A 26,348-nucleotide genomic window follows, 5' to 3' on the forward strand; every position below is an offset into this window, starting at 1 on the left:
ACACAGCAGCCACTGTGCGCCTGCTGCCGAGCTTGCTCTGCGGCCTGTGGGGAGATTTACACCGGACTCGGATCAGCCTCTGGGATGGCAGGCGGGTGCCGGACCTGGGGTGGTCTGCTGTGAATTGGCCCCCTGTGAGCAGATGAAAACCAGTGGTGGCGGGGCAGGGAAGCCGCCTGGCGGAGGGCCAGTGGCAGGGAGGTAGCTCCCGCCCAGGGCTGCAACTGGGGCTTCCAGGCCTGGGCCTGATTAGGGGAGCTGGGAGGTCTGAGGTTAACCCTTTCTCTTCTGCTGGGCGGGTTCTTAAGGATCTGCCAGACTTTAGTGGGTGTTCCCAGGTTCTGGGGCGCCGGGGGTACTGAATGACCAGGTGTGGCTGTCTCTCTAGACCTTCTCTCAGCTTCCCCACACCTGAAGCCCAGGATGATGCCACGCTTCAGTCTTTTCCAAGGCCCACGTGTGACACTGGGTCATTTTCCCTGCCCATACCAGGTCCTAAGAGGCCACACTGCTATTGGTCCACTTCCTTCAGGACTGAACCTCACAAGGAGACCCCACCACCACCCACTTCCTGCAACTGCCCACCCTCGTCCCACTCCGGCCTCCTCCCAGCTTTGCTGAAATGAACACCCTATTTACTTAGCTTGTTCCTGACTGACTGAATGTTTGTGTGGGCATCCTCAGGACCAGGGGCAAGTGACTGACAAGCACAAGAAAAGAGCCCTGGCACAGTGGAACGTGCAGACCAGTGTGCAGGCACAACTCTGGCATGGAAGCAGCTGTGCAAAGGCCCTGAGGCAGGACTGCACCTGGCAGAGACCAGCAGCTGGAGTGGCGTGAGTTGGGGAAGAGGGTGCAGGAGAGGAAGGCAGAGTCAACACCAGATTTGGCCATGGTCACTGTAAAACCTGTTTCCCCTTCTCTCCTCTGGAATGTGAGACCCAGGAGGGTGGGAACCAGCAGGTGGGGTTTAGGGTGGTGTCCCCTGCACGTGGAACAGTGCTGGATGGATGCCAGGTGCCCGGGGAACTATTTGTGGGAATTGCTTTGTGTGCATTTAGGGGAAGAGACACTTCCAGGCCATGCCCCCAGCTTCTGGGAGGCGAGGAAGCTGGGCCCTGCACTGTAGGTACCAGCACCTGCTGAGCCTGGCAGAGGAGGCTAGTTGTTCCCAAACTGTGGTCACCGCCAGTGTGGTCAGGCCCTGCATCACCTCCCATCCCGATGCTGAATCCACTTCAGCAACCTGCATTTGAACCAGTCCCCAGCGACTGGGAGGGATGCATCAGAAACCGAGGCCACACAGGCAGGAAGCCACTGAGCCAGCCTCAGCCCCAGCTGGCCACCCGGCTGCAGGCTGGGCACGCTCTGCAAGGCACCAGAGGGGAACGACCTGGCCACAGAAACCACAGCTGGGCCTCAGGGATGCAGACTCCTGGATTCGGGGCCAGTCCCACCTACCCACAGAGGCTCTGACCTCACGGGGGTCCCGGAGCCAGCTGACCAGGGGGAAAGTACAGAAATCTGAGAGCCAGGAGGCTGGTCAGGTCTCAGAGGGTTGTGACATTTCCTGTGGGTCAACACTGAAAAGTCAGGAACTGCAAAATCCCTCTAAATCCCACTCAACCTGGACCTCCTGGGCCTCCAGGAGACCCACTTGGAGTCTGGAGATGCTGTGGTCACCTCAGGCAGTGGTGCTACCTCCCCAGGGTGAGGGATGTTGCAGAGGGTTAGCTCATGCAAAGACTGCAGGGGGCTGTGAGAGAGGATCACTTGGTGGTGGGCAGCTGTGTGTGTGTGTGTGTGTGTGTGTGTGTGTGTGTATGTGTGGAGGTTTTCACTCTCCTACATAGGGAAACTGAGTCCAGCAAAGAGGAAGGATAAACATATTGAGACTAGAAGCTAGGTACTGCAGACCTGATTTCTGGGTCAGGTAGGCCATGGGCAGGAGTAAGTATGTCCCGAGGATGGGGTATCCTGGTGAATGGCCACTCCCCTCTGCTCTGTGGCAAAAACAAGCTATTAAGAAGGCCCAGAGAGGGATAATATGTGTTCAAGGCCACACAGCAATCCCAGCCTCTGACCCCAGCTACCTCTTCCTGTTTTGTCGCCCTCCCAGCCACCTTATTACAGAAAGGGACAGCTAAGGTGTGGGGTTGGGGAACCAGGAGAAGGTAGGCAGGGGACTCACAGGACCCCCTGGGCAGGCTGAGCCACATCCTCCTCCACAGGCCTCAGGAAGACTGGGCTAGCAGATGAACAGAGGGGGCGCTGGGGACACTTGGGGCCTCTCCATCTTGCCCCTAACTCCCAGACCCACTGGTGGGCCTAAGTGCTGCGTCTTCTTGCTGAGCTCACTGTGGGGAGAACATACAGAGTGATGGCCCCTTTAATGGGGCTCCGGCAGCTACCCTGCTACCCTGCTGCTCCTGAGGGAGGAGGGCTATCCGCTGATGGTGTGGTAGGAGTGCAGGGGGAAGGACCAGACAGGGGGGAATGAAGCCTTTCTATCCTCCAAAGCCCTCTGCTGACACTGAGCTGCAGGCTCACGGGGAAGGGGAGGGTAAATCAGCTCCCTTAACAGAGAAGGTGCTCAGTGCCCGTCTCCTGTCGCCTGCTTGTGCAAACCCATTCTTCAGACAAGAAAAATGAGGCTGGAAGTGGCTCAAGACCTACAGTTAGGGAATGGGAGGAGGTGACTTCCCGAAGGCCACTGGTCCATTTCTGGGCCCCTCCCAAGAGCTACCTGAGGGAAGTCAAGCTTGCCTCTAAGGCTTGAACGGCACTCACCAGTGTGAATGCAAGCTACACTCTTTTGAGTCTCCTGGGCCCTAAGCAGAGGTCCCGGGACCCTGCTCTCCTGTTACAAGCCCTACCAGCCTGAGGCAAAGCCTGAGGCAGGAGCAGAAACCCCCTGGCATAGGTCAAGGTCTCCACGAACACCCAGCCATCAGGCCTGGGCCATCACCTCCCTGGCACAGGGACACCCTTTGTCTCAGGTTCATGAGGAGATCCTGAAGAAACTGCAAATTCCACCTCCCGCTGCAGATACCGACTCTGATGGACAGAGACTCCCTGGATGCAGTCGGGGCTCAGTATATACTGCAAACTCTAAGTGCACTCCTGTTCTTATCTCTGTGGATCCTGGGCTCAGTGTGGCTAGACCCTGAAGATCCAGTGGTTTCAGAAGCCGGGTGGCTTCATGGCACAAGGGAGCAGCTTCAGTCTGGGAGGCTGTTCCCCTATATCCCTCATCAGTGCAGAGTCAACTAAGACGCAGAGAAAACTGGCCTAATCCCCACCCAAATGCACCCCCATGGTTCCATCCCTCTTCCAGGCCCTCCTTAGAGAGCTCTGCTCTCTTGGCCTCCTTGCTGACCCTTCAGAGCCTGGGCTGAGCCAGTTAAAGACAGCTCTGAGCGGGACACAAAGTTACAGTCCAACCTCTGCCACCCTTCTCCCCTGGACCCTTTGCACTTACGTCGGGGCTCCCGGGGTCCATCCACGGTGACCTTGATGGCTCGGTGGTAGGTGGCCACTTGGGTAGGGTTGGTGAACACGGTAATTGTGAGCGTGAAACTTTTCCCTGGGGAAATCAAGGCAGGAGTTTGATGCCAGACACGTTCGCTGCCCCCCAGTCTCCCACCAGCATTCTGCTGCCATGGTCCCTGACTTTAAACACAAAGAGAGGGAAGGGGGTGTTCTGCTCAAGCTGGTGGGCTCGGCATTCCAGGCCTCAGGAGGCGTGCTCCCTCACCGTGTCCTACCATACACCGCCCTCCGGGCTTCTCTCCCTTCTGTGTGACGATATTTTTTGATAATCTTTTTGTTTAGGGACTCATACCGTTTTGAGGTAAAGATCACAAACGTGTGTGTGTGTTTTCCTGAAAATAGTTAGTGATCTTTATAGAAAAAAACGAGAACACAAAACATATTTGAAGAGAAGAAGAAACCCCGCCCCCAGTTCCACTAGCGGAGATTACGGCCAGCATCATTTGGGGTTTTCTCTTCCACCCCCTGGGTGTGGGCACGCATATTTACACAGTTGCTGTAGCACTAAAATCGACAGCTTTTTTTCCCCCCTTTTTATCTTTTGTTTATTTTTGAGACAGGGTTTCTTTATGTAACTCTGGCTGTCTTGGAACTTGATGTGTAGACCAGGCTGGCCTCTAACTCACAAAGATCCTCCTGCATCTGCCTCCCAAGTACTGTACTGGGACCTATCTTTTTTTTTTCAATTAAAAATTATTTATTTTAGGGCTGGGCGGTGGTGGCGCACACCTTTAATCCCAGCACTTGGGAGGCAGAGGCAGGCGAATCTCTGTGAGTTAGAGACCAGCCTGGTCTACAAGAGCTAGTTCCAGGACAGGCTCCAAAACCACAGAGAAACCCTGTCTCGAAAAACCAAAAAAAAAAAAAAATTATTTATTTTATTTGTCTGAGTGTTCTGCCTGCATGTATGTATGTATGTATGTATGTATGTATGTATGTATGTATGTATATGCACCCTGTGTGTGACCTGGCCCCCACAGAGGCCAGAACAGGGTATCAGATCCTTGGGAAACATATTTACGGACTGTCGTGAACCATCATGTAGGTGCTGGGATTTGAACCCAGGTCCTCTGCAAGACCAGCCAGTGCTCTAACCGCTGAGCAACCTCTCTAGTCCTGTCTTGTTTTCTTTCCCTGCGACAGCATTACAAGTTCTCCATAAACTTCAATTGTTAATGGCTGCTAACTATTCCCCTGGTGGAAGTCTCCACTTTGATTGGTTCACCTCCTGATGTCGTTGATTATTTCTTGCTGCTGTGTGCAGCCAGAGCTCCAGGAGGACCGACCCGAGAGCTGTAGACATGACTGTTATTTCCAGAACCCTGTTCTATTTTTAGATAGACGTTTGGCTCCAACATCTCCATTCAAAATTCCTGAGAGGGGAAAAATCTTTTAAAATAATACTTTTCTGTTTTTTTTTTTTTTTAAAATCTTTACCACTTAAAATAAAATGGAAGTGACCTTCCATGTGTCAAAATCTCTGTCCGCATCTCTGCCTTCCTCCCAGAGAGTCGCAAGAAGTGTCGAGCGAGTAGGCCATTTCAGGGGATGAGTTTGTGAGGACCAATCTTGGCTCGTTGGGGACAAATACCTCATCATGAGTGATGTGAGGCCATACGTCACCCGAGTGCCACTGGCTCGTGTCTATCGTGATGGAAGATCTCGAATTGCTCTTGATTTTGTTTGTCTTTCTTTCCTTTATTACTGAGACTGAAACTTTATGTCTGGTCACTATCCATCACCAGAATCTGGCACACATCACCACCTCCTAGCCTTGAGACTTTCCCATTGGGGCTTGAGGACCTTTGACAGCCCCTCCATCTGATGCTTGTTCATAGCTCTGGGCTGTCTGGGTGATGGCCACCACACTCCGATTTCTAGATTCAGCCCTTTCTCACCCTGCATTTTCTTTCTCGGTGTTAGACAGATCTTCCCAGGCAGGAAAGAGAGGAAGGTGTATTTGCAAGGTATTCTGCCGCGAAGACTCTGTCTGGCCCACCGCAAGGTCTAAGGTGAGGGGATGTCAAAGGGCAAGCCTATTTTTTTTTAAAGCAACTTAGTCATTCTGTCACTTTGTATGCTGAACTGTGTCCAGAGCTTTGTGCCTTTACATGTCCCTCCAAGGTCTAGGCCAGCACTGTTACGGTTTAAGATGAAACTGGGGTGAAGGGGGGAACTCCACAGATACCCAAGCCCGACTTCCCCTTGACCTGCTTTGCTTCTCTGGATCTAACTGTCAACCCGAGTTAGAAGCTCAGGAACTCCCCGTGGGCAGCCCAAGTCCAGGCATTTGTGCTTCTTTGGAGTGGCCCCCAGTGGCCCCCAGCAGCCTGCTGGAGACAGGTCTCGCTAATGGTGCCCTAAAGAGTGGGTTAGTTTCCACAGCCCTGCTGTGCAAGAGGGCAGAAGCCATCTTAATGTTCTCTTTGCTCAAGGGAAAATTCTAGCCCCGGAAACAGGAGACGCCTGAGCACAGCTAAGGCAGGCAGACCAGCCAGCTGAGCCTTCCAACCCAAAGGCTTCTGGGATTCGGGAGAATGCAGTTGGAGCACCCTGGGAAATAGCTCCCTCACTGGAAGAGGGTCTCCAGGCGGGCAGCAGAGGTCAGGATGTATCCATCCATCCTTGGATGTTTGATTAGGAAAGCCAGCTTGGCTCTCACCCTCAGACCAGAGGCCATTTGCTTCATTTCTGGAAAGAGAAACTGCAGTCTAGGGAAACACAGGGCAGGTGGCCGCAGATTCCTTTCCACTTGCCTTGAGGACACTCCTCTCTCTGCCATTTCTCTCCTACACTCCTCCTCCCAACCAATGGGGTACTAAGGGGAAGCGGGTCTGGCTCTTTGACCTCATTGCTTCTGGGGTCACAGTGAAGGTGGGGTGGGCTGATACCTGGAGCCCTAGCTGCCAGGACTCCTGACTCAGAGGATTAAATCTGTATTGGAGAGTCACCTTCTCAACGAGGGCTTTCCCTGGCCACTTTATTTAAAGATGACATTTCAGAGGCCATGGGGTATGACTCGGTGGTAGAAGGTTTGTCTAGAATGCTTCAGGCCCTGAGTTCCTTCCCCAGGGCCCAAAACCCCAACAAACAAAGTGGACATTTTCAGTTTGGCCTCTGTGGTTGACCCTTCTTAGCAAAGATGGGGCCAGGGATCTGGGATAGGAAAATCTGCCACAGTATTGTCCCCAACCCCTAACTGGAAGAGCCTCTCTCAAGCCAGAGTGCAAGCCACAAGCCACACAAGTTTAATGAGCGGTACCTTGACCTTGCCACCAACAAGCTACACAGACATTCAGAGATCATACGACAGTCCTTACAGATTTTTCCAAACACCCTCCCCCCCATGCTCATCATAAAGCCAGTATTATGGTCATCATCAGACCTGTGCCTAGAACTCACTATGAAATCTGTTCCACAGAGTGGTAACACACCACAAACCCCCTCCCCGGCAGCCATTCCCCTCTGTAGCCCCATGCATCTCACGGGAACCAGAAGTGTTCTGCTATTGCCCTCAGCCCCAGGATGCCACCAGGTGTGTGGCAGAGACTGCATTAACTATTTTAAATGCAGCAGTTTCCCAGATGCAAAGACTGGGGCTCACAGAGGGGCCATGCTCGGTCAGCTCACACAGTATCCAGGCAGGACCCAGAATCTGCTGCAGTTGCTCCCCCCCCCCCCCACCCGCCAGCCCCGCAAACACCCACCACTCCCCTCCCATCCTGCCCCCAGGGAGCAAACCACATGCCACCCCTGAGGTCACCAACAGACCTCAACAGTTAGTTCCTTGCCTTCTCAGCTATCCACAGAGAGGAAAGGGAATCAGGACATCAGGGTTGGGGTCTAGGAGTCTGAGAAACCTCGAGAAGCATGGGTGGGGCCAGCTGCCCCCAGTACCCAATTCTCCCCCTGGTGGTGCGCGGTGTGAGCATCTCTCTTTCGGAACAGGAAGCTGAGAGGAAGATGGAGGAGGTGGGTGGCGGTACAGGAGCCCAGTAACCATGCAATGGGGCCAGGCCACAAGGCCAGGAGTTGCAGTCCAGGAACTGGAGAGCTGGCCCTAGCTGCAGAGCAGAGGCTGGGCTGTTCCGGGTGCACGAAACACACGTCGCTTTCTGCAGCCCTCACAATCAGCCATCACAAGTGGGTCAGGAAGCACGAGTGGGACAAGCCCCGCCCACAGGAGCTGCCTGGACTCTGGGGACCCCGCCTCAGCTCTGCAGCCTCTCAGCTTCCGCTACTGGTCCCATCAGCCTGCACCTACGGCTCCTCATACCCAGGCTGCTTCTTAGCCAGTCAATGACGGGTCCCTAGGCCAGTAGTTACTTTGCTTCCTAGAAGACAAGCTGGGGACTGGCCATGGCGATGGGCTAATAGGGCACCAGTCCTAGAGGTGGATGCCTGCACGCTAGAGCTCATGCACATGTGGACTGGTGAGTGTGTGTGTGTGAGCACACACAAGCCCAGTACTGTATAGGGCCACAAAGAATTAATTTTTTCCTAGGAAGGAAAAAAAATGTGCTAAAAGAAAAAAAACCAAAACTACTCCCTGAGCCATGAACCTACGTCAGTTTTACCTAAATTAAAGCAAATTCGGGGATTCTTTTAATAACTACTGAATTTTTCAGAGGATGGGGTCTTGCTTTGTTTTTAGCTGGGGACCGTGGATGGGGCTCAGTGTAAGATCATTGAGCTAGCGAGTTAGAGTCAGGCTTCGATACCTAGCAAACACAAAACAACCCCCCCCACACACACACACCCTGCAAAAGCAAAACCAAACAAAACACTGTTCAGAGAATTTTCCCATATTCCGCAAGTCCTGGCACAGACCGACAACTAGGCCACGGTCACACTTTAAGTACTGTCACCCCATGTCAGGGGCTTCTTTGAAGGACGCACTGCCCATGTTTAAGGGGTGTGGTCTCACGGGGCATTTACATATTCAAATCTGTATCTGCCGAATGATTTTTATTTTCTTTTCCTCTCAGTTGTGGAGCGACAGAGGGTGTCCCTGGACTGAATAGCCCCTGAAGGAAGCTAAAGTGCAGATTACACAGCATTTATGGCAGGGAGGGGGGATGCAGCTGGTGGGGGGGCTGTCTGGCTTGCTCCCCATTGGGTTCACACCTGCAGCATGGTGAGAGGGCCAGGGGGCCGATGCATGCAGGGTGCTAGTGCAAGCCTGGCTTTTACAGAAAGTGGCCTTTCTGGGATTCAGACAAAATCAGTAATTAAAAAAAAAAAAACGCCAAAATGCACAGAAATTTTTATCTAGGATTCTTAGTTCTGGTAGACATCAAAGGACAAGGGAAGACTCTTGGGTTGTCTCTCCTGACCCAAAGTGGCTCAGGTTCTCCGTGTCAGAGGAATGTTCTCAAGAGGGAATTTCCCAGTTGTTGGGACAGGCATGACAGAGGCGTGGCCACCTGCACCCTGGACCTCCACACAGCCCTTCCTCACATCAGCGCCTCCATCTCTCCCACTCAACAGTGCACACCTTCTGGGTTTCCCCCACCCCCGGCCAAACCACACTGCAATCAGAGAATCAGAGAGTGTGGCAGTGCTCAAAGGGACCTCAAAGGCTCTCCCAGTGCCAACCATCTAAAGAACAAAATCTCTACCGTGTACCCAACTCTCGGGACCCGAGAACCCCTTCATCCACCCCATATCTCATTAAAATGTGCCATTATCACCCACCCATTTCACAGATAAGGAAACGGAGGCACAGAGAGGTTAAGTCAATTCCCTAATGCTATCCAGGAAGTCCTTAGCTGGTTTGGAACTCAGGCTGGAAGAGCAGGAGCCAAGAGCACTCCGCCCAGAGTTCCACTGGCATTGGGATGTCTATGGGGCTTCCTCCTCCCTTCTGGAACCACTGAGGGTGGCAAGGAGACAAAGACGTTGAGTTTCTACCCCAGACCCAGCCTCAAAAGGTCCCAGATCATGCAAGTCAGTGGCACCCTAGAAACATCTCTCTCCTCGTGGGGCCTTCGGGGTCTGTGGGTGGTACAATTCACTAAGAAATCTTCCGTGGGCTAGGTGTGGCAGCACAGCCCTGCGATCCTAGCACTCAGGAGGCTGAGGCAGTGCTGGAAACCTGCCGTTAATCTGGACCCGTAACAGGTTCCAGGGCAGCCTATACTGTGCCGCGAGACTGTCTCAAAATGAGGCAAAAATACTTCTTAGTAGGTAGAGAGGCCACTGTACATCAGAGAACCATCACCCTTTAATTTTCCGGTCACTTCCCGGGAGAGGGAGCAGAATGACGGCAGAGGGGAGCCCAGAGTGCTTAGTGCCTTGTGGGGCTCCCAGAATGCTTCACTTTCTACCAACTTGTCTAGGGACAGGCGCTCTCATGTGCCCCTCACCTGGGCCCTGTACCAGAGACGGTCCACTCAGACAGGGACAGGGCTCCGATTAAGTTGCAAAGGGTTCAGGGACTGGGGATGACAAAGGGGGCTTGGGGACTAATTAGGAGCAGCAACGAGAGCTTAATTCATAAAAGCAAACATTTTCCATCCATCAACCTGCAGCCAGTTAAGGGCTACGTTTGAAAGAAATCTGTGCATGGGGAAGGGAGCCAACAGGAACAGGAAATGTTCGAAAGAATGTAAACTATTTCAGTTTCATAAAAAGTAACAAGTAAACAGTTATTACATGCAAATAACGCTCTGGTTTTAATTAATGCTGAAAAGTCAAAAAATATGTTTGACATTTGTATGTATATATGGTACGGCTGCAGAGGGCAAAATGGTGCCCAGATGCCCAGTGGGAGCAGGCTGCCGGCTCCCAGGGAACGCCAACCTTGAGAAGGTCTTGTTTATTGGTGTTGAAAAGTACCATTTTGCCCCAGTCTTGGCAGCCGGGAGCCAGCTCACTTCCTAACCCTGGAGGGCTCACAGAGCTTCAGAGGAAGGTGACTGCCTAGCCACTTCAAGGCTCAGCCACTTCTCAGCAGCCTTAAAGCCGCAGATCCTCCTGTCCTCAGGGCATGGGAACTAGAAGGGCTCCTCCACCCCAGAGTTACATGATGACGGGTTTCGGGTCCCAGCGCCTCCCACTCAACAGCCCCTGGCGGCAGCCACTGTGGCGTCTGGTCCTGCCTTCTTGCCACTACCGGGGTGGGTCAGACTGACAGGGCAGCCACCAGCGTGATCCCGGAGCTGGAATGGTAGCCTCCAAACTTCTCTTTCCAACATTCACAGGTCCACTCTGAATTCTCCTTGAGGAAGCCTAGAGCTCTCCGGAGACCATGGGGACTCCTGCCCCGGGGGGCGAGTGACTGGGGTGCCTAGACCCCAACCAAAAGACACCCACACCCTGTTTGAACTTGTGCTCAAAGGACCTTCTTCCAGCATCTTTTGTGAGATCAGGGATGGTAATGGGATAAGGCAGCAGTACTAGCGGCTTTTAGGAGTTGCTAAACCCTGGAACCTGGGAGAAAACTACTGGTAAGAGACCATAAACACATCCACATAAAAGGGCAGCGAAACGGAGAAGCGCTAACCTGACAGCGCTGGGCTTGCAGATCTGACCCAGCCGCCTCCCTCAATTCCGTTCCCCACCTTTGTCATACCAAGGCCCCTCCAGCTCACCTCGCCCACTCCGGCCCACGAAGCGAAGGTCGTTGAATCTGGCCACTTGGTTCTTCATGACGGCGGAAGCATTGCGCAGCTCAGCGGAGTAATTCTCATCATTGCCCGCCATCACTGTCACCACCGTCCCATCAGGCACGTCCCCCAGTGCCACCACCTGAGGAAATCGGCAGGAAAGAGGACAGCTGAGAAAAGCCAAGAGCAGGAGCGCACCCAGCTGCTCCCCTAGGTTCCGGGCTCACGGAAGCTTTCTCGGAGGCTGCCTTAGAACAGGCCAAATGGTGCAGATCCTTCTCCAATACGGATGAAGTTTCTACCCTCCCTACCTAACATGAGCCCCAAGAAACCACCCCTATTATTATTATTATTATTAAATTTAGTCTAAGCTAGAGCTGTCAATCAGCAAGGTCACTGCTAAGGGCGGGGCGCTAAAGAAGACTATAGCTCCTAGCAAAAGAATCAGCAATGATAACAACGGGGGGGGGGTACTCCTTGCTCTCGGTTAATGCATCGCCCTTTGGGGTACGAAATTTGGCCCGGCCATGTGACCAAGGCCCAGTTAAATAGCCTCAGCGGAGTCTGGATTCGTTATGCAGAGAAAATGCAAAATGTGAAACAAAACTGCTGTTTTGCAAGCTGATCCAGAAAACCCCCGTTTTGATAGCTGCCCGGGTACCTGCTGGGAATTGCTGGATGGGTGGGTGGAGCTGCCCCTCCTCCCCACCCAAGGCACACCAAGAGGCAGATGCCTTTTGAACCAGACTTTAAACAGAGTCACAGCCATTTAAACGTGGCTGCCGTGTGCAGGGACTGGGGATCCAGATGGTAAAGATTTCAAGGAGAAAATGTTTGGGGTCTGATTAAAAAGGCCAGATTTCCTGTCAACATCCTGTCTTCTTTTAATTTCAAAGATTCCTTTTAAGCTCCAAGTGACAGTAAAACCTCCGATCTGACGATTACAGTCACACGGGCCTCCTCCCCCTCCTCCCCGGGAGATTTCCCCCCCTGGTATTTTAAGATGTCACCCGGGAGACCTCAAAGAGATCTCTATAGTTCTCTCTCTCTCTCTCTCTCTCTCTCTCTCTCTCTCTCTCTCTCTCTCTCTCTCTCTCTCTCTCTCCAATTTGAAGTCTTAATGGGAGCAAGGAGGGCCTCAGCTGCGAGCAGCCGGCGATTCCAGCCACCTCGGGCACCACTACCTCCCCAAGCTGCTGGCCCTTCCTGCCCTGCCCTTTCTCGCGGCAGCTGTGAGAGGTTTAGGGGAAAACCAAGGCGTTTTCGTTTCATCTGGCTGCCCCCTTTAAAAAAATAAAAAGAAAGAAAGAGAAAGAAAGAAAGAAAAGAGAAGAAAATGAAACACTTGCCTATCCCTGGCATAGATGGGAAAAAAAAAAAAAAACCCTCTCTGAACGACTCAGGGCTACCAGAATGGAGTCCCAAGCCTGTCATTCGGGATGCAGACTTCTGAGGGAGGCAGCCCTTTAGGGACCCGCGCTCCAGGATCAACCTATGGTCGCCCCGTGCAAAATTGCAGCCGCCCGAGGTGGAGAGTGTGGGAAGGAAGTGTTTCTGCGGCAGCGCAGGAGGCGCGGCACCGCGGGGTAGGCCAGGCCCTCCTCGCCCTCTGCACCCCACACCTCCCGGGTCCTAGCCCAGCTCTGCTGATCCTCTTTCCGGTTACGGGTTAGACTATGCCGGAGGAATCTGGAAGCCCCAATCATCTCGTTTCCACGTCGCCATACTACGCAGGGCCCTGCCAAGGCCAGGTGGTGAGGTTTGGCCCCTCCAAGCTGTCGGTGCATCCGAGAGGGAGCTCCGCAAGTCCCCGCGTTCTGTGGCTGAGAGGCCGCGGTGCACTGATCTCTACGCGGGGTCCCCGGTAACGGTAACTGTCTCCTGCAGCAGGAGCGGCGGGAGGACTCCCCCCCGCCCAGTTCTCCTGGCCGCCCTCCTGTATCGTCCCTGACTTCGGCACACCATATATTTCTGGACCCGGACTCTTGCAGAGGGACACCCAGGTTCCCTCCACGTCCTTCCAGGCCTGAGTTCCTGCAGCGTGGGTGACCAGGCACTCCTGCGTCCTACTGTCTGGGTGCTCCCCTTTCTCCCAACCTGGTGTCCCCACGTCCTCTGGAGTCTGGGCTCTTATAGCGGGATCGTCTGGGGTCCAGCAGAATATTTCCGGATCTGGGGCCCTGCAGCAGGGGAGCCTGGGCACCCCCGTGTCCTGCCAGCTGTCATCTCCCTCTATGTCCTCCCAGCCCAATGCTCCCCATGCCCTCTCCAACCTGGGTTCCCACAATGGGGGCGCCCAGGTTCTTCCATGTCCTCCCGGTCCGGGGACCCCCCCCCCCACGCACTCACCTTGAAGGCGACCGGCAGAGTCTTGTTGCAGCGCCAGTGCGAAGGCAGAACGGAGCAGAGGAAGTTGGGGCTGTCGGTGCGCACAAGCTCTCCCGCGTGGTCGGCCAGCACGTCCACCATCGAGCGCACCTCGGGCCGGGTGCGGCCGCCGGGGCCCGCGGCAGCCTGCGCGCTCAGCGCGCCGCTGTTCTCGCCCATCTTACCGCCGCCGCAGGGGAAGGCCGTGGAGGGGGGAGTGAAGCGGCGGCTGGTGCTCGGGTCTACGGGAATACGCATACCGCAGCCGTCAGGGCGCGGGCGGCCGCAGCCGCGGAAAGCAGGAGGCGGGAAGGCGGCGGCTCGGGGCCCGGCCAGCGCGGGGGGGCGGTGCCGGAGGGGGGGACGCCCCGACGGTCGGCCGCGCGCCCGCTAGTCCCGCATCCCGCGCGCGCGGCCGCCCCACGGACTCGGCGGCCGCGGCCCCAGCCCGGATCCTAGAGAATCAACTGGCGGCGCCGCGGCCGCCCGCGCGGGGTTAGTACCCGGGGCCGTGGGGCGGGGCCGCGCGAGCGACGCGGGGCGCAGCCAATCGCAGCCCCCAGGCTCGGGGTTCGCCCGGCAAGATCGGGCGTCTGGGGCCCGCGCGGGCCTAGCAGGGGCCAGGCCCCGCCCCGAAAGGTCTAGACACCCGCATCCCTGCGGCCGCGCCAGAGCCGCGGTCCCCCGGAGTCGGGAGCAGTCGCTGCAACCTGGGCAGAAATCGGTTTCCAGCGTTCTGGCTGCTTCTCGGCCCCCCCTCCCTCGGGTCGCAGCCTGGCTGCTCCAGCTCTGGCCACCGCAGCCCGGAACCTGCACCCTCAGCTGGTCGCTGCGGTGACACCCAAGGCTGGTTCCTCACTCCCTCTACCCCACAACGATTTTGACCCGAGAGCTTCCAACCCACGCGGGATTCCACGTTCCCCAGCTCTGCGCGGCCTTGGCCCTCTGTAGCCTCTGTGTCAACCTTCGAGGCAAACAGAACGGGGGTTCCCACACGGATCAACAGTGGGTTGGGGTCAACCACCCTGCTCCTGTCCAAAACTAGTTTCAGGATCTCATAGGCCTCTCCGTCGTGGCGGCCCGTGGCTGTTTGAAAAATACAGCAGGGCCTGCATCACGTGTGCTTTTTGGCCTCACACCCCCTTATGCATGCACTTTCCCGTATTGTGGAAAGAGACACGGGTCTGTGGCAGGAAGAAAGCTGTCGGTGACTTGGAGAGGGGCCGGACTGATTTCTCCCTGTGGGTGGATAGGGATCTTCCTAGGGCAGAGCCATCTTCTTGGCCCCAGTGCGCTGTGTTCTACAGTTCTGTCAGGGGCTCTGTAGGAAATTGGTCCCAGGGTCTGCACTATTACTCATGCCTGATGGCCCAGCCATTCCTGGGGTACGAAATGCCAGCAAAGCTCCCTTCTCCCGGCTCCTAGGCCTGGCATTGGTGCACAGAGGCACAACCATAGGGCTACAGAGGGGAGGAGAGCCTGACGAAGCCCACAGTCACTGGGTGCCGCCCCCTCCCCACGTGCACTCCTGGGACTGCGGAACGAACGCCTGTGTTTCTCTCGGTTCTTTGGAAATTCGACTGCATTTTTGTTGCCAGCGGCGGTGGACGTGTCTCTAACGACCAATTCCAAGCCCCAAGAGCGACGCTACCTAGGATCCAAAGGCAGCAGCATCAAGACTTCATCCTGGAACCCAGCCTAGCACACTCCATTTTGTTAAAAACGAAATCAGGCCCTGGGTGCACGACAGTGGGGACGAGCCCTGTCCCCTAATCTGAGGAACACCAGGAGAATTGTCCTGCACTGCTCTCTGGGCCTCAAGCCAGCGCCCCAGGCTATTGAGGAAGCAAGGGATAGTGAGGGTCCCTTGCTGGACATTTTAGTGAACTAGTGACTCCATCACTAGACCGAAGTCCTTGCGCAACGACCTCAGGACCAGCGAAGTCCCAGAAGCCTGGCTATGGTACACGTGCCCTCAGGGGCCTCCCCCGGAAAGGGACCACTGCTTGCCACCAGGTAGGGATCATACCCACAACGAGCCACCTACTTTGCCCTCGAATGACTGTGGACCATGACCATGACATGTGAGCCTCAGTGGTGTGTAAATTCGATTTCTCCAGTAGTTTCCAGTTTGCATCTGCCCCGTTTATTAGCCCCTCCGCAGGATTTCTCTTTCTGTCCCTACAGCGAGTTAACAAACGGGTTTCCAGAGAATGAAGTTCTGGTGTAACCCTGTGTCTGACCCCAAATCCGTACTCAGCTACAACCCTTGGAAGGCACCTGCCCCCTGTGGGCACCAGAACGAAGGATTGGGGAACTGTATGCAGCCGGACTTCTCGGGCGCAGGGACGTTCGGGCTGAAGCAGTGATCGGAACCTCCCACTAGTAGGCGCTAGCGCCTTGCTGGCTGCAACGTCGCCCGCCAGACTCAGCGCACAGATGCGCGCCAGCTGCAATGCCTAGGTTTTCCCGGGAGCCGGGAAAGAACAGCTTTCTGACAGAGTGCTTGTTCGCCTCACTGTATCTGCGGCCACGTTTTGGACAACGAAAAGCGTGGTGTTAGTTCTAGGGCTCGCCCCGGCTCTAATGGATAGGTGCCCTCATCCGGAGTTTCGGACACCGAAGGACCTGCGACCAGCAGAACTCTCTCCAACAGAAACGCACAGTTTCTACTTCTGTTCCAAGACCCATTCTGAGGCTAGGACAGAAGGCTCAGACTTTCACCCTTAGGTCTGTCTGGTGCCCACACAGCTTCCTTCTGCTCTTCTGTACTGACAAACCTAGACCTATCTCGGTATTGTCAGTTTTCAGACGGGGAGAGCCCCTGCCACCAACCAGGACTCATCACACCCTCTCTCTCCCATGTGACCTGTCTCCTTTTCTGTCCTACGGAAAGACACTATCCTGCTGTCTCTCAAATGCCCCATTAAAGAGCACCTCGGTGTGTCCTCTGAAGGGCCAGGAAGCCCGAGGTCGGAGCTCCTCTCTCACCTGCCTGTGCGTTGCTGGGTAAATTGGACTAGCCTGGGTCAGCTACAGCAGCCCCTCTCCTGAGAGGTATTCCCACCTAAGAGAGGGTTCTAGTGGCCTCTTGGCAGTGCAGTGCTGCCCCTGTCTCCAGAAGGACGGAGCAGGTCTGATTCCTTGAGAGTCTGGAGCCTGGGGAGGGTCGGCTTTGGAGAACCTGTTTCTGAGCTATGCTCTGGTTTATTACTAAGCCTGTCTTCCTTCATCACTCTGGTCTAAGAACCCCGCATCAAATATCCTTGAGGCTTCCTTTCATCTGTACAAGGGATAACAGCTGTGCTGGCAATAATGTGTAAAGTGTTTGACACGGGCCTAGCACAGAGGGATGCTCTGTCATGCCATTTGTCTTTGGCAAGTGCTGCACCCTCAACGGTGAAACACCCATCAGGTTATAGTTTCCACATAGCTTACCAGAACTCAGAGCCCAGGCTAAGGCCATGGCCATCTTGACCCCTTTTCCTCCTAGGCTGGCTGGAGGGCTACCTGGGACCTAAAGACTGTCTGGTGCCTGCCTTTAGACAGAACTAGCCCTGGAGGCAACCCTTCAAGGGCTTTCTTGCCTTCCAGGCTCCCAGACTCTCACTATCCCCCTTCCACAAGCAGCCCTGACGTAAACAGCAAGTCACCACCAATACCATAGCCCCCACCCCGCCCGCCCCCGGAGGTGTCTGTTCCCGTTAGAAACTGAATTTCTCCGTTCTGGTCCTGGCACCCACGTGCGAGGGACCCAATATGGATCCTGCCTCTTGCCTAGTCCCTGGAACTCTCTGGGGACTTTCCTGTCTCACAAGGAACTTCACTTCTCTTGGACACCGGGCACCATTTGATTGGGAGGAGGTGAACCTCCCCTAAAGGCCGAGAAAGAAAAAGCCAGAAAGAGCTGTTAGTAAGGGGAGCTCTGCATCCCATATTCAGATACACGATATAAAATATCGAAATACAAAAGATGTCGTGTAACCTGGCTGTGCGCACACACTGAACTGATCAGAACCCATGACGGAACACGGTAACACAGCTAAATTCCTGAAAGGTGGGGACCCCTACCCCTGAGGTTTCAGCTCTGCAGTCACCTCTCCTGGGTGACTTGAGGGAAGGATCCAGAATGGGTGGGTGGGAGGACGGTGTGTTTTTCAATGGCAGAAGGGATACTCAGACTTAAAGGGGGGCAGGGGAGCTAGGGACACCATTCACAGCTCTGTGGGAGTCTGGTCTTCAAATGGAACCAGGCTGGAAAACCAGTCCTTCCTTGGCTGAGGCCAGACCGAGATCCAGGCTGGGTGCTGGCTTTGAGATATGATCCCAGCTGGAGTCCCTATAGCAGCTCTCAGTCCCATTCATAGTAATGGGACTGTGGCTTCAGCAGACCCTTCAAACCCAGAGCACCTAGAAAACACCTCAGAAAGGCTGAGGAAGCGGGGAGGTGCAGCCAGGGCTGAGCGCAGACTGCAGAGCGCCGCCGCAGTGCTTCAGTGTGCAAAGCAGGGACAAGGCTGCCTTCAGCTGGAGGGAGGGAGGATGCGACCCCAGCACCCAGAGGAAAGCGGGAAGACCAGAGTTGGTCCATTTCCCTTTGGCTTCAGGTTCCCATCTGAACGAGGAGAGTGCGCTTCCTAAGTAGTCCTTGGTTCCAGCTGACTCTCCAACCCTGGGGACACCAGACAGGTTTTGTCCGTGACCAGAACCTATGAGCCATGCCCGCACTCCCAGAACACGGTTGCCTTTTATGGGATGGGGACTTCCTCCCTCCTATCTGTCCTATCTGGAGGCAGAGCAACCCTGAGGGAGGTCATTGGGTTTCGGGGTGGGGAGGAAGTCCTCTGTAGCCTCCACATCTGGAGAGCGTTGGACCAGCCTGGTAGCGCTCTTAAGCAGTTGAGAGCCCCGGTTCTCAGACCCTCTGTTGCGCATGCTCGCTCACTCCCACACTCAGCCTCTCTGTGCCCCTGCAGGTCAGAGATTTCATTCTCTGGGTTTCCAGGATGACTTGGGCTTCCAGAAGAATGCTCTTTCTCTGCACCAGATCAACAGTCTCTCTGACTCCCCACCAGCGCCACAGCAGGGACCCCCACTTTGCACCTGGAGCCCAAGGGGATTCTGACCAAAAAAAAAAAAAATCTGTCGTCCCCCCCCCCCCCGCTGGTTGCCTATCACCCCCCCCACACACACACAGGGCTCAGCATGTGGCGACTGCTGCAGTAGGCAGGGACAGGAAGAGCCCCTCCTCTCTAAGTGGCAGTCACCTCTATACTTCCTGCTCACTTATGCCTCCTTAGAGCATTTTTGGGGGCCGTTGTCATCGTGTCCATTTTACAAGTGAAGAAATCAGAAGCACAGAGAGGTTAAGAAACTTACACAAGGTTACACAGCTGGGAAACCACAGAACTGGGATTCCATCCAGGCAGTCTGACCCCAGAGCCCATGTTCCTGACCGCTCTGCTTGTCTCATGGGGAAGAATCAGTTTGGAGAAGTGACAGCCATGGAACAGAATTAGAATCCTGGCAGAGATGTCCTGGGTTGGCTTCAGAATGTCAAAATGAAGCCCCTAAAGATGTAGCTTAACGACTGTACCACGGGACGGTTGGTGAGTCAGGCAAAGGGCCTGGAGATTGAAACACACAGAGACATGGGTCATCCTTGAAACAAGAATGCCCATTTTATTGCATTCCAGGGCAGCTTATATAGGGCTCCCCTTGACTAATGGCCTCGCCTTAGCTCTCGGGATACTTCAGCTGCAAGCTCACCAGAAAGCCCTCCCCTGCCATCAGGAACTCGTGAGGGTCTCATGCTCAGAGCAGCTGCAAGCACAGGCAAACAAGTTGTTTACTCTGGCAGGCAAGGGGGTCATAGAAAATTCAGGGTTTGAGGGTCTGCAGTCCCCAATGCTAAAACATCAAGTTCAAGACCCTGACTTTGTCAAATGGCAGAACCAAGACCTAGGGAGGGAAGGGGCTGTGTTAAGATCACAGCTTAGACTAGGGTAAAGCCTGGGCACCTCCTGCTGCCACCTCCTGCTGGCTGGGTCCCGATCTTCTGTCAATTGTAGGCCCCCTTGTCCCTGAAGCCCACCCTGCAGTACCCAGGCCACAGGGTCCTATTAGGGATTTTCCACCTCTCTAAAAAGGTCTTAATGCCTGTCAGTCCTTGTGAAACTTTAATTAATCTCAGAGGCTGATGGCTTGAAGGGGAGCAGCCTTGGCCTTACAAGGCTGAAGATGACGGCTCCATTTATGTGGTGGGGAGGAACGCTGCCGACATTCCTGCCAGCAATAAAAGCCACATGGCTTTCCAGCGTCGCCCTTGGAAAAGAAAAAAAAAAAAAGTGCAGCCCTCTGCGGAAAGAAAGCAGCTATGTACTGTATGCATGGCGTGAGATAAAAACAGGCGTTCCGAGGTGGAGAACAGTCAGGCTTTTATGCCTCCTCCATGACCACCGACAGTGGCAGGGGCCGGCGGTCACCCTCTCGGCCGCAGGCAGCATAGGGAACAGGGTTGGCCCCAGTGTAAGGCCTTTAGCTGCTAGGAAAGGGCCTCAGCTTCTCCACCTGGGCTGGGTCTGAGCTCCCCTGGCTGTCTCTGAGGTGGTGCCAGCTCCCTAGGGTGTGACTTGTGCGGTGTCACAGGGCCCTGCTCTAGGAAGGGCACACACTATGTTGGGCACTTGCTCTGCCACAGGAACTCTGAAACTTTTAGTACCTGCTGTATACGGATCTGTGTTTTTATTTTTCATGGGGTCCCCCAAATTATGTGGCCATTCCTGGTCGTAGATCTCCTGTAGGCTAGGTACCCACCCCATGCCATGGCTTGGCATGTAGGGTGGAAGGGTGTACTGGGCACACATTGCTTCTTTTGCTTATAGTAGCTTAAGTGAGTCTCAAAACAACTTGTGGAATGAACAGAGGCATCGCATGCCAAGGAAATCAAGATTTGAATTCAGTTCTCCCAGACTCCAAAACAAGGTGTGTGTGTTTCTTTGTGTGTCAGAACACACATGTGCACACACAGAGACCCAAGATAGACACTAGGAATCTTCCTTGGTGACGTGCCACCTTATTCACTGAGGCAGTGTCTCTCAACTGAAGCCAGAGCTCACGGGCTGATACAACTTGTCTGGCTAGCCAGTTTGCTTTGGGGACCCCCTGCCTCTGACTGTCACACTCACCCAGCATTTCCAGGAGTGCTCGGGATCTGAACTCAGGTCCTCAGCCCCAAAGCAAGTGTTCCCGACCGCTCTGCATTATGCTACAGTGTTCCTCATTTGCGGGGCCAGACGGCCATGCACGGTCAGGCTTCTTCCCTGTTATTACCGAACAATAGAAAGCACAGCATAAACAATAGGGGGAGTCTGGTTCGTGTGGACCTGGCCTGTGTCCACAGAGCTGGGCTGAGGAGTGGGTTCTATTGCCCTTTGTGTCATTTATTAACCCCTGCGTGGGTCATTGGCCTGAGCCTGGGGTGGAGAACAGAGCGTAGAACAGAGCCAATAGTCATCAGGTCCTAGGCCTGACTTGAGTCTGAGGCTCCAAAGAAGCCACCCAGTGGTGTCACCGGGTGAGTCAGGGCAGTCCCTTCCTTCCCTGGGCCTCGGGCTCTCTTTCAGAGACACAGTGACTTGGCTCCTGGCTCCTCCCTAAGAGACCTAGAATTTACTCAGCTACAGTAGGTCTGCCCATTTTCCATCCTGTGGCTGGAGAAACTGAGAGCCAGGAGAGGTCGCTGGATTGCCCACGTGCACAGGGTGCTGGCAGGACCCTGCCTCTGGCTCTGGGCACTGACTGACGGGTAGTGGCTCCATTCGCTTTCATCCCATATCCCTCGCCACACTGGCCTGTCAGGAGCCTCAAGTGCCAAGCGCAGAAGTCACAGCCACACTTCCTGACAGGTGTTAGTGAGCCCCCACTGTGGTAGGCAAGGTCGCAGCTCACTGCAGAGACTGCCTTAGGCCCCAGCTCACTGCAGAGACTGCCTCCAGCCCCAGCTCACTGCAGAGACTGCTTCCTCACTGCCTTAGGATTGAGGTAAGGTCTCTGGGAAGGGTTTACACCGAGAGAGCTGTGTGCATCGGTGGACGGCAGACTGACATCTTGTAAAGGGGTGGGAAGCAGCTGAGGCTGCTCTGGAGAACACCGGGACAGGTGCCATTTGGAAGCAGAGCAGTGCTCGCCGCACCAGCTCTGCAGGGTCTTGGAGTTTCCCTTTATGGAGTCGGAGGAATATGACCCCGGCTCAGGCGTTATTCCACACCTCCTTCCCCACCAACATCCAGCAGCATGCGCTTCCAGAGGAAGGGCTCCTTCTCAGGGCTATACTGCCACTGGGTAGCTGGAGGGGAGAGCAGATGGTGGACCGGCTCGGCAGGTGGCGTGGGAAGCCATCCTTGCCCTGCACCTGAGCTTCACTCCTCCCCCCCCCCCCCCCGGTGTCCCAGGGTGGACAGGATACCATCCACCTGGTTCAAAGAAGGATGACTTTGGCCGGTACCAGAGCCCCCACCCCACCCCACACCTCCAGACCTGGAGGGTAGAGTATTAGCCACGGCTGGACCCTGGATTCCTGGTTAGATCAACACATTCCCCTCTCTGCTTCATCACCCTCACCTGGAAGTGGGGAACATTCCAGTGCTCAAAGCGAATTGTGAGGCTCTGGCATACAGGGGGCTCACACGGTGGCTATAGCTGGTACTCCCATGAAGAGGAATCGCTGGACCCCTTGGTCAAGACCCTGTGACACCCCCAGGGACCTTGGTGGGGGAAGATTACTAAAGCCATGTCACATGACACACTGTTGTGGCCACTGGGGACTTTGTTTGGGGGGGCACACCCTGAGTCAGAACTCCTGTTCACACTAACGGGTTCTATCTACTTCTGCTTATTTTCCGTATGTGGGTACATGTGTATAGACAGGTATGCCTGTACACGCTTGTGGAGGTCAGAGATTAATGCCTTCCTCAGTTTCTTTCCACTTGGTTTTGTGAGGCAGGATCTCTCATTGGCCTGGAGATCACTAATGGTACTAAATTCGGTTGCCCAGGAAGTCTTAGGCATCCTCCTGTCTCCATTCCCCCAACACTGAGATTTCAGGCACAAATGCTACCACACCTGCTTTTTAAAACATGGGTTCTGAGGGATTGAACTCAAATCCTCATGCTTGCACAGAAAACACTTTACTGACTGAGTTGTCTCCTCAGCCTTGACCACTATTTATCATCATCATCACCACCATCATCATCATTATCACCATCATCATCACCATCATTGTCATCACCATCATTATCATCACCATCACCATCACCATCATCATCGTCATCACCATCATTGTCATCACCATCATTATCATCACCATCATCACCATCATCATCATCATCACCATCATTGTCATCACCATCATTGTCATCACCATCATCATCTTTACCATCATCACCATCATCATCACCATCATCATCATCACCATCATTGTCATCATCATCATCATCTTCACCATCACCATCATCACCATCATCATCACCATCATTGTCATCACCATCATCACCATCACCATCATCACCATCACCACCATCATCACCATCACCATCATTGTCATCACCATCATCATCATCACCATCATCACCATCATCATCATCATCACCATCATTATCACCATTACCATCATCATCACCATCACCATCATCATCACCATCATCATCATTAGCAATAGCACTGAGACAAGGTTTCAAATATCCCAATCTGGCCTTGAGCTCACTGTGTAGCTGAGGCCAACCTTGGACACCCGATCCTCCTGCCTCTACCTCCTCAGTCATGGGATCACAGGTGTGTGCCACCACCATGCCTGGCTCACTTTTGGATCTATGAAGAACCCCCTGTGGCAGTGGCCACAGGATGCTGAGGAGGAACCAGGGACAGTGAGTGCTGGGCTCCACACAAGCAAAGAAAGTTCTGGGAATGTGCTCCAAAGAGAGCTTCAGGGCTGCCTGCCCGGGGAGGTATCCAAGCTGAGAGCCCCGGGGAGGTATCCAAGCCGAGAGCAGAACATTAGACAGTGAGCTCAGTTGTCAAATACGGCAGGGGGCTAAACCAGGACTGGGTCAGCTGATAGAAAAGGATTATTAAACAAAGAAACTCCTGGGCTGCATCCTGGCCCTGCTGAGTTCAGGCCTTGCAACCCCCCCCCCCCCCCCCCCCCGTCTCTGCCTGGGGGAGGGGAGGGGCCTAGCCTCACTTTAGCCTTCTAAGTCCAAGATGGGCGCAGAGACTGCTTTGTCCGCAGTTCTTTTTCTTTCTTTTCTTTTTTCTTTCTTTCTTTCTTTCTTTTTTTTTTTGAGACTGGGTTTCTCTATATAGCCCTAGGCATGTGTCACCACTGCCCAGTTTACAATAAAATATTTTAAAGGTAAGCAAAATATATACAAAAAGTTAAGCCAACTGGGTTGAGTGGAGTCTGCTTTTAATCCCAGCACTCTGGAGACAGAGGCAGGAGAACCACTGTAAGTTTGAGGCCAGCCTGGTCTACAAAGTGAGTTCCAGGACAGCTGATCTACATAGCAAATTTCAGGATGGCCAGAGCTACATAATAGATCCTGTCTCGAAAAAAATTATTTTAAAGCCAAAGTATAGTGATGTATGTCTGTAATCCTAGCACTTGAAAGGTGGGGCAGGAAGATCAGGAGTTTAAGGCCTTTCTCTGCTACACAGGGAGTTTGAGGCCAGTCTGGGATATATCAATAAATAAATATATAGAAAAAGTCTTAAAAGGTTCTCTGTCTTTCAAACCTCTGGGGAAGGGAGAAAAAAACAGATTTAAAAATCTTACATTTAGGCACACAACTTTAATCTCAGCATTTGGGAGGCAGAGGCAAGCAAATCTCCGTGATTTCGAGGCCAGCCTGGTGTCCAGACTGAGGTCAGGACAGTTGGGTTTGCCTAGTTAGAACCTGTCTCAAAAACAAGAACAAGAACAGCAACAAAACACCAAGCCAGCAACGCTTACATTTGTGTTGCTGTATGACGGTCTACGGTGCTCCCAGCCGGGACTGCTAATCCTTTCAGCGTTTGTTTCTGAATTTATTCTGGTACTGGGGATTGAACACCGGGTCTCCCGTATTCCAGGCAAGCGCTGCTCCACTGGCCCTAGCCCCAGTTGCGTTTGTTATATATATATTTGTTTCCAAGTCACTGTTTCAAATACATTGCTGTTCTACCACCTAGCTCTCCACCCAATTGCTTGGTCATTCTTGGTGCCATCTCATGGCAGCGGGTTCACTCATTGGCATCTCCTGGTACCCAGTAGGCACCCAGTGCCCACTGAGCACGCTCTCTGTGGTCTCCTCCAATACCAACAACTCTCTAGGTCCCTTCATGGTTCACTTCACAGGTGAGAGTGGGTTCGGCCTGGGGATTCAGCTTGGGAGGGCGGGGCTCTGGGTGATGGCACTGAGCTGTTATGTGCAGCAGCTGAACCCCCACGTCCACCCAGGGACCCTCGTTCCTAACAATATAAACCAGATATGTTTTGCAGACAGGTTCATGTACTTGCCTTAGACACTGGGCCCCCACCAATCATCACCATTTTCTCACGGAGAAAACTGAGGGAAAGCTGGCAGCTGGTCCAAGTTCTCATCAAAACTTATAGGGTCAGAACAGAGCACAGACTCCAGGAAGCAGGACAGGCCTGTGGCCCTGGCTCTACAGTGGGCACTAGGGATGGAGGGCCAGCAGCGGGAATGACAAGGACTGCTTGGGAAGATGGCTTATCAGCTGCGCAGCCCTGTGCACTGAGCAGCTGGCTGTCCCTTCCTTCTTACCGTGTCTGTGGCCCTTGGGGAGGGAGACATTGAGGATGTGGGCAGCTGACCCTGGCTGGAGTGGGCTCATAAAACCCTGCCCCACCATCTTGGCGACAGGCTCAGACAGGGGTTCTCTTTGTCATTTGTTAGAGTTTCTCATTGACGATTGTGGCATGCCCAGAGTCGGCTTTCACAGGCTCACAAACGTCCTCGGACCCAGCGTTTCTCTCCCAGCCAATCTCAGAACGGCAGTGAGACAGAGCCTTAGCTTAGAGACCTGCTCTGTCCTGTCTCAACCTGGTTCCCAGGGCCAGGTTTCCTTTACAGTCCTGGGCTCAGGAGCTGTGTTCTTCTAAGTAAGGCAGAGATAAAGGAAAACAGAGATGAGGTGGGAGGTACCAAATTCTATTTCTTGTTACATTCGGCACACGCAATATGCCACGGGTGTTGGGGACCTGGAAGCTGGTAGGGAAGACGGGAGACATTGCTGAAAGAGATGGGAAGAGAGATCGGTGCTGAGGGATGGCCACTGATGCCTTAGGGCGGTCAGGAAGGGCCTCCCAGAGGAGGTGACCGTGGGCTAAGCCACAAGGGTTGGGGAGGATTAAAGAGCCAACAGCGATAGCAAGGCTCACCCAGGACACCGCCTTCCCTCCCCACAGGCTCCTGCCATCCTCTGTCTGGGTGTCCTCTGTCTTCCATCTCTTCCGCTTTCGCACACTAGCCCTGAGAAACGGAGGCAGATTCAGGCTCCTGAAAGCTGAGGAAACTGAGACTGGAGAGGTGGAGGGATTCAGGTGGCGCTGCCACTACGACTTGTGGCCCTAGTACTGTGACTGCAGCTCTCCTGCGGGTCACAGGCTGCGCCTGGGAGGACCAGGGCTGGCGCTGGGCACGGTCCCCAGCGGAAGGCGCCCGGCCCTGATTGGAACAAGGTGGCGACGCCCCGCCGGCCGCATTGATCTCGCCCGGTGTTCCAGCCGCGGGGCGGGGCCGCGCTGGGCGTTCTGCCGGC

The 26,348-nt window shown here is 54.3% G+C and overlaps 1 protein-coding gene across 2 annotated transcripts in view; it reads right to left on the reverse strand.

Moving 5' to 3' along the window:
- Runx3 (RUNX family transcription factor 3) overlaps nucleotides 1-26,348 on the reverse strand; it is a 57,269-nt gene that overhangs the window by 10,062 nt on the left and 20,859 nt on the right. The window contains exons 2-4 of one of the 2 annotated variants that reach the window (XM_057784683.1): nucleotides 13,512-13,771; nucleotides 11,148-11,304; nucleotides 3,482-3,586 (exon numbers count right to left, since the gene is read on the reverse strand). In XM_057784683.1, coding sequence (XP_057640666.1) covers nucleotides 3,482-3,586; nucleotides 11,148-11,304; nucleotides 13,512-13,771 — 522 coding nt within the window. Of the gene's footprint in view, nucleotides 1-3,481; nucleotides 3,587-11,147; nucleotides 11,305-13,511; nucleotides 13,788-26,348 lie in introns of those variants that run through there. The other variant, XM_057784684.1, reaches the window with a different exon arrangement.

This window comes from Chionomys nivalis, chromosome 11 (genome assembly GCF_950005125.1).
Source record: "Chionomys nivalis chromosome 11, mChiNiv1.1, whole genome shotgun sequence".
Taxonomy (NCBI): Eukaryota; Metazoa; Chordata; class Mammalia; order Rodentia; family Cricetidae; genus Chionomys; species Chionomys nivalis.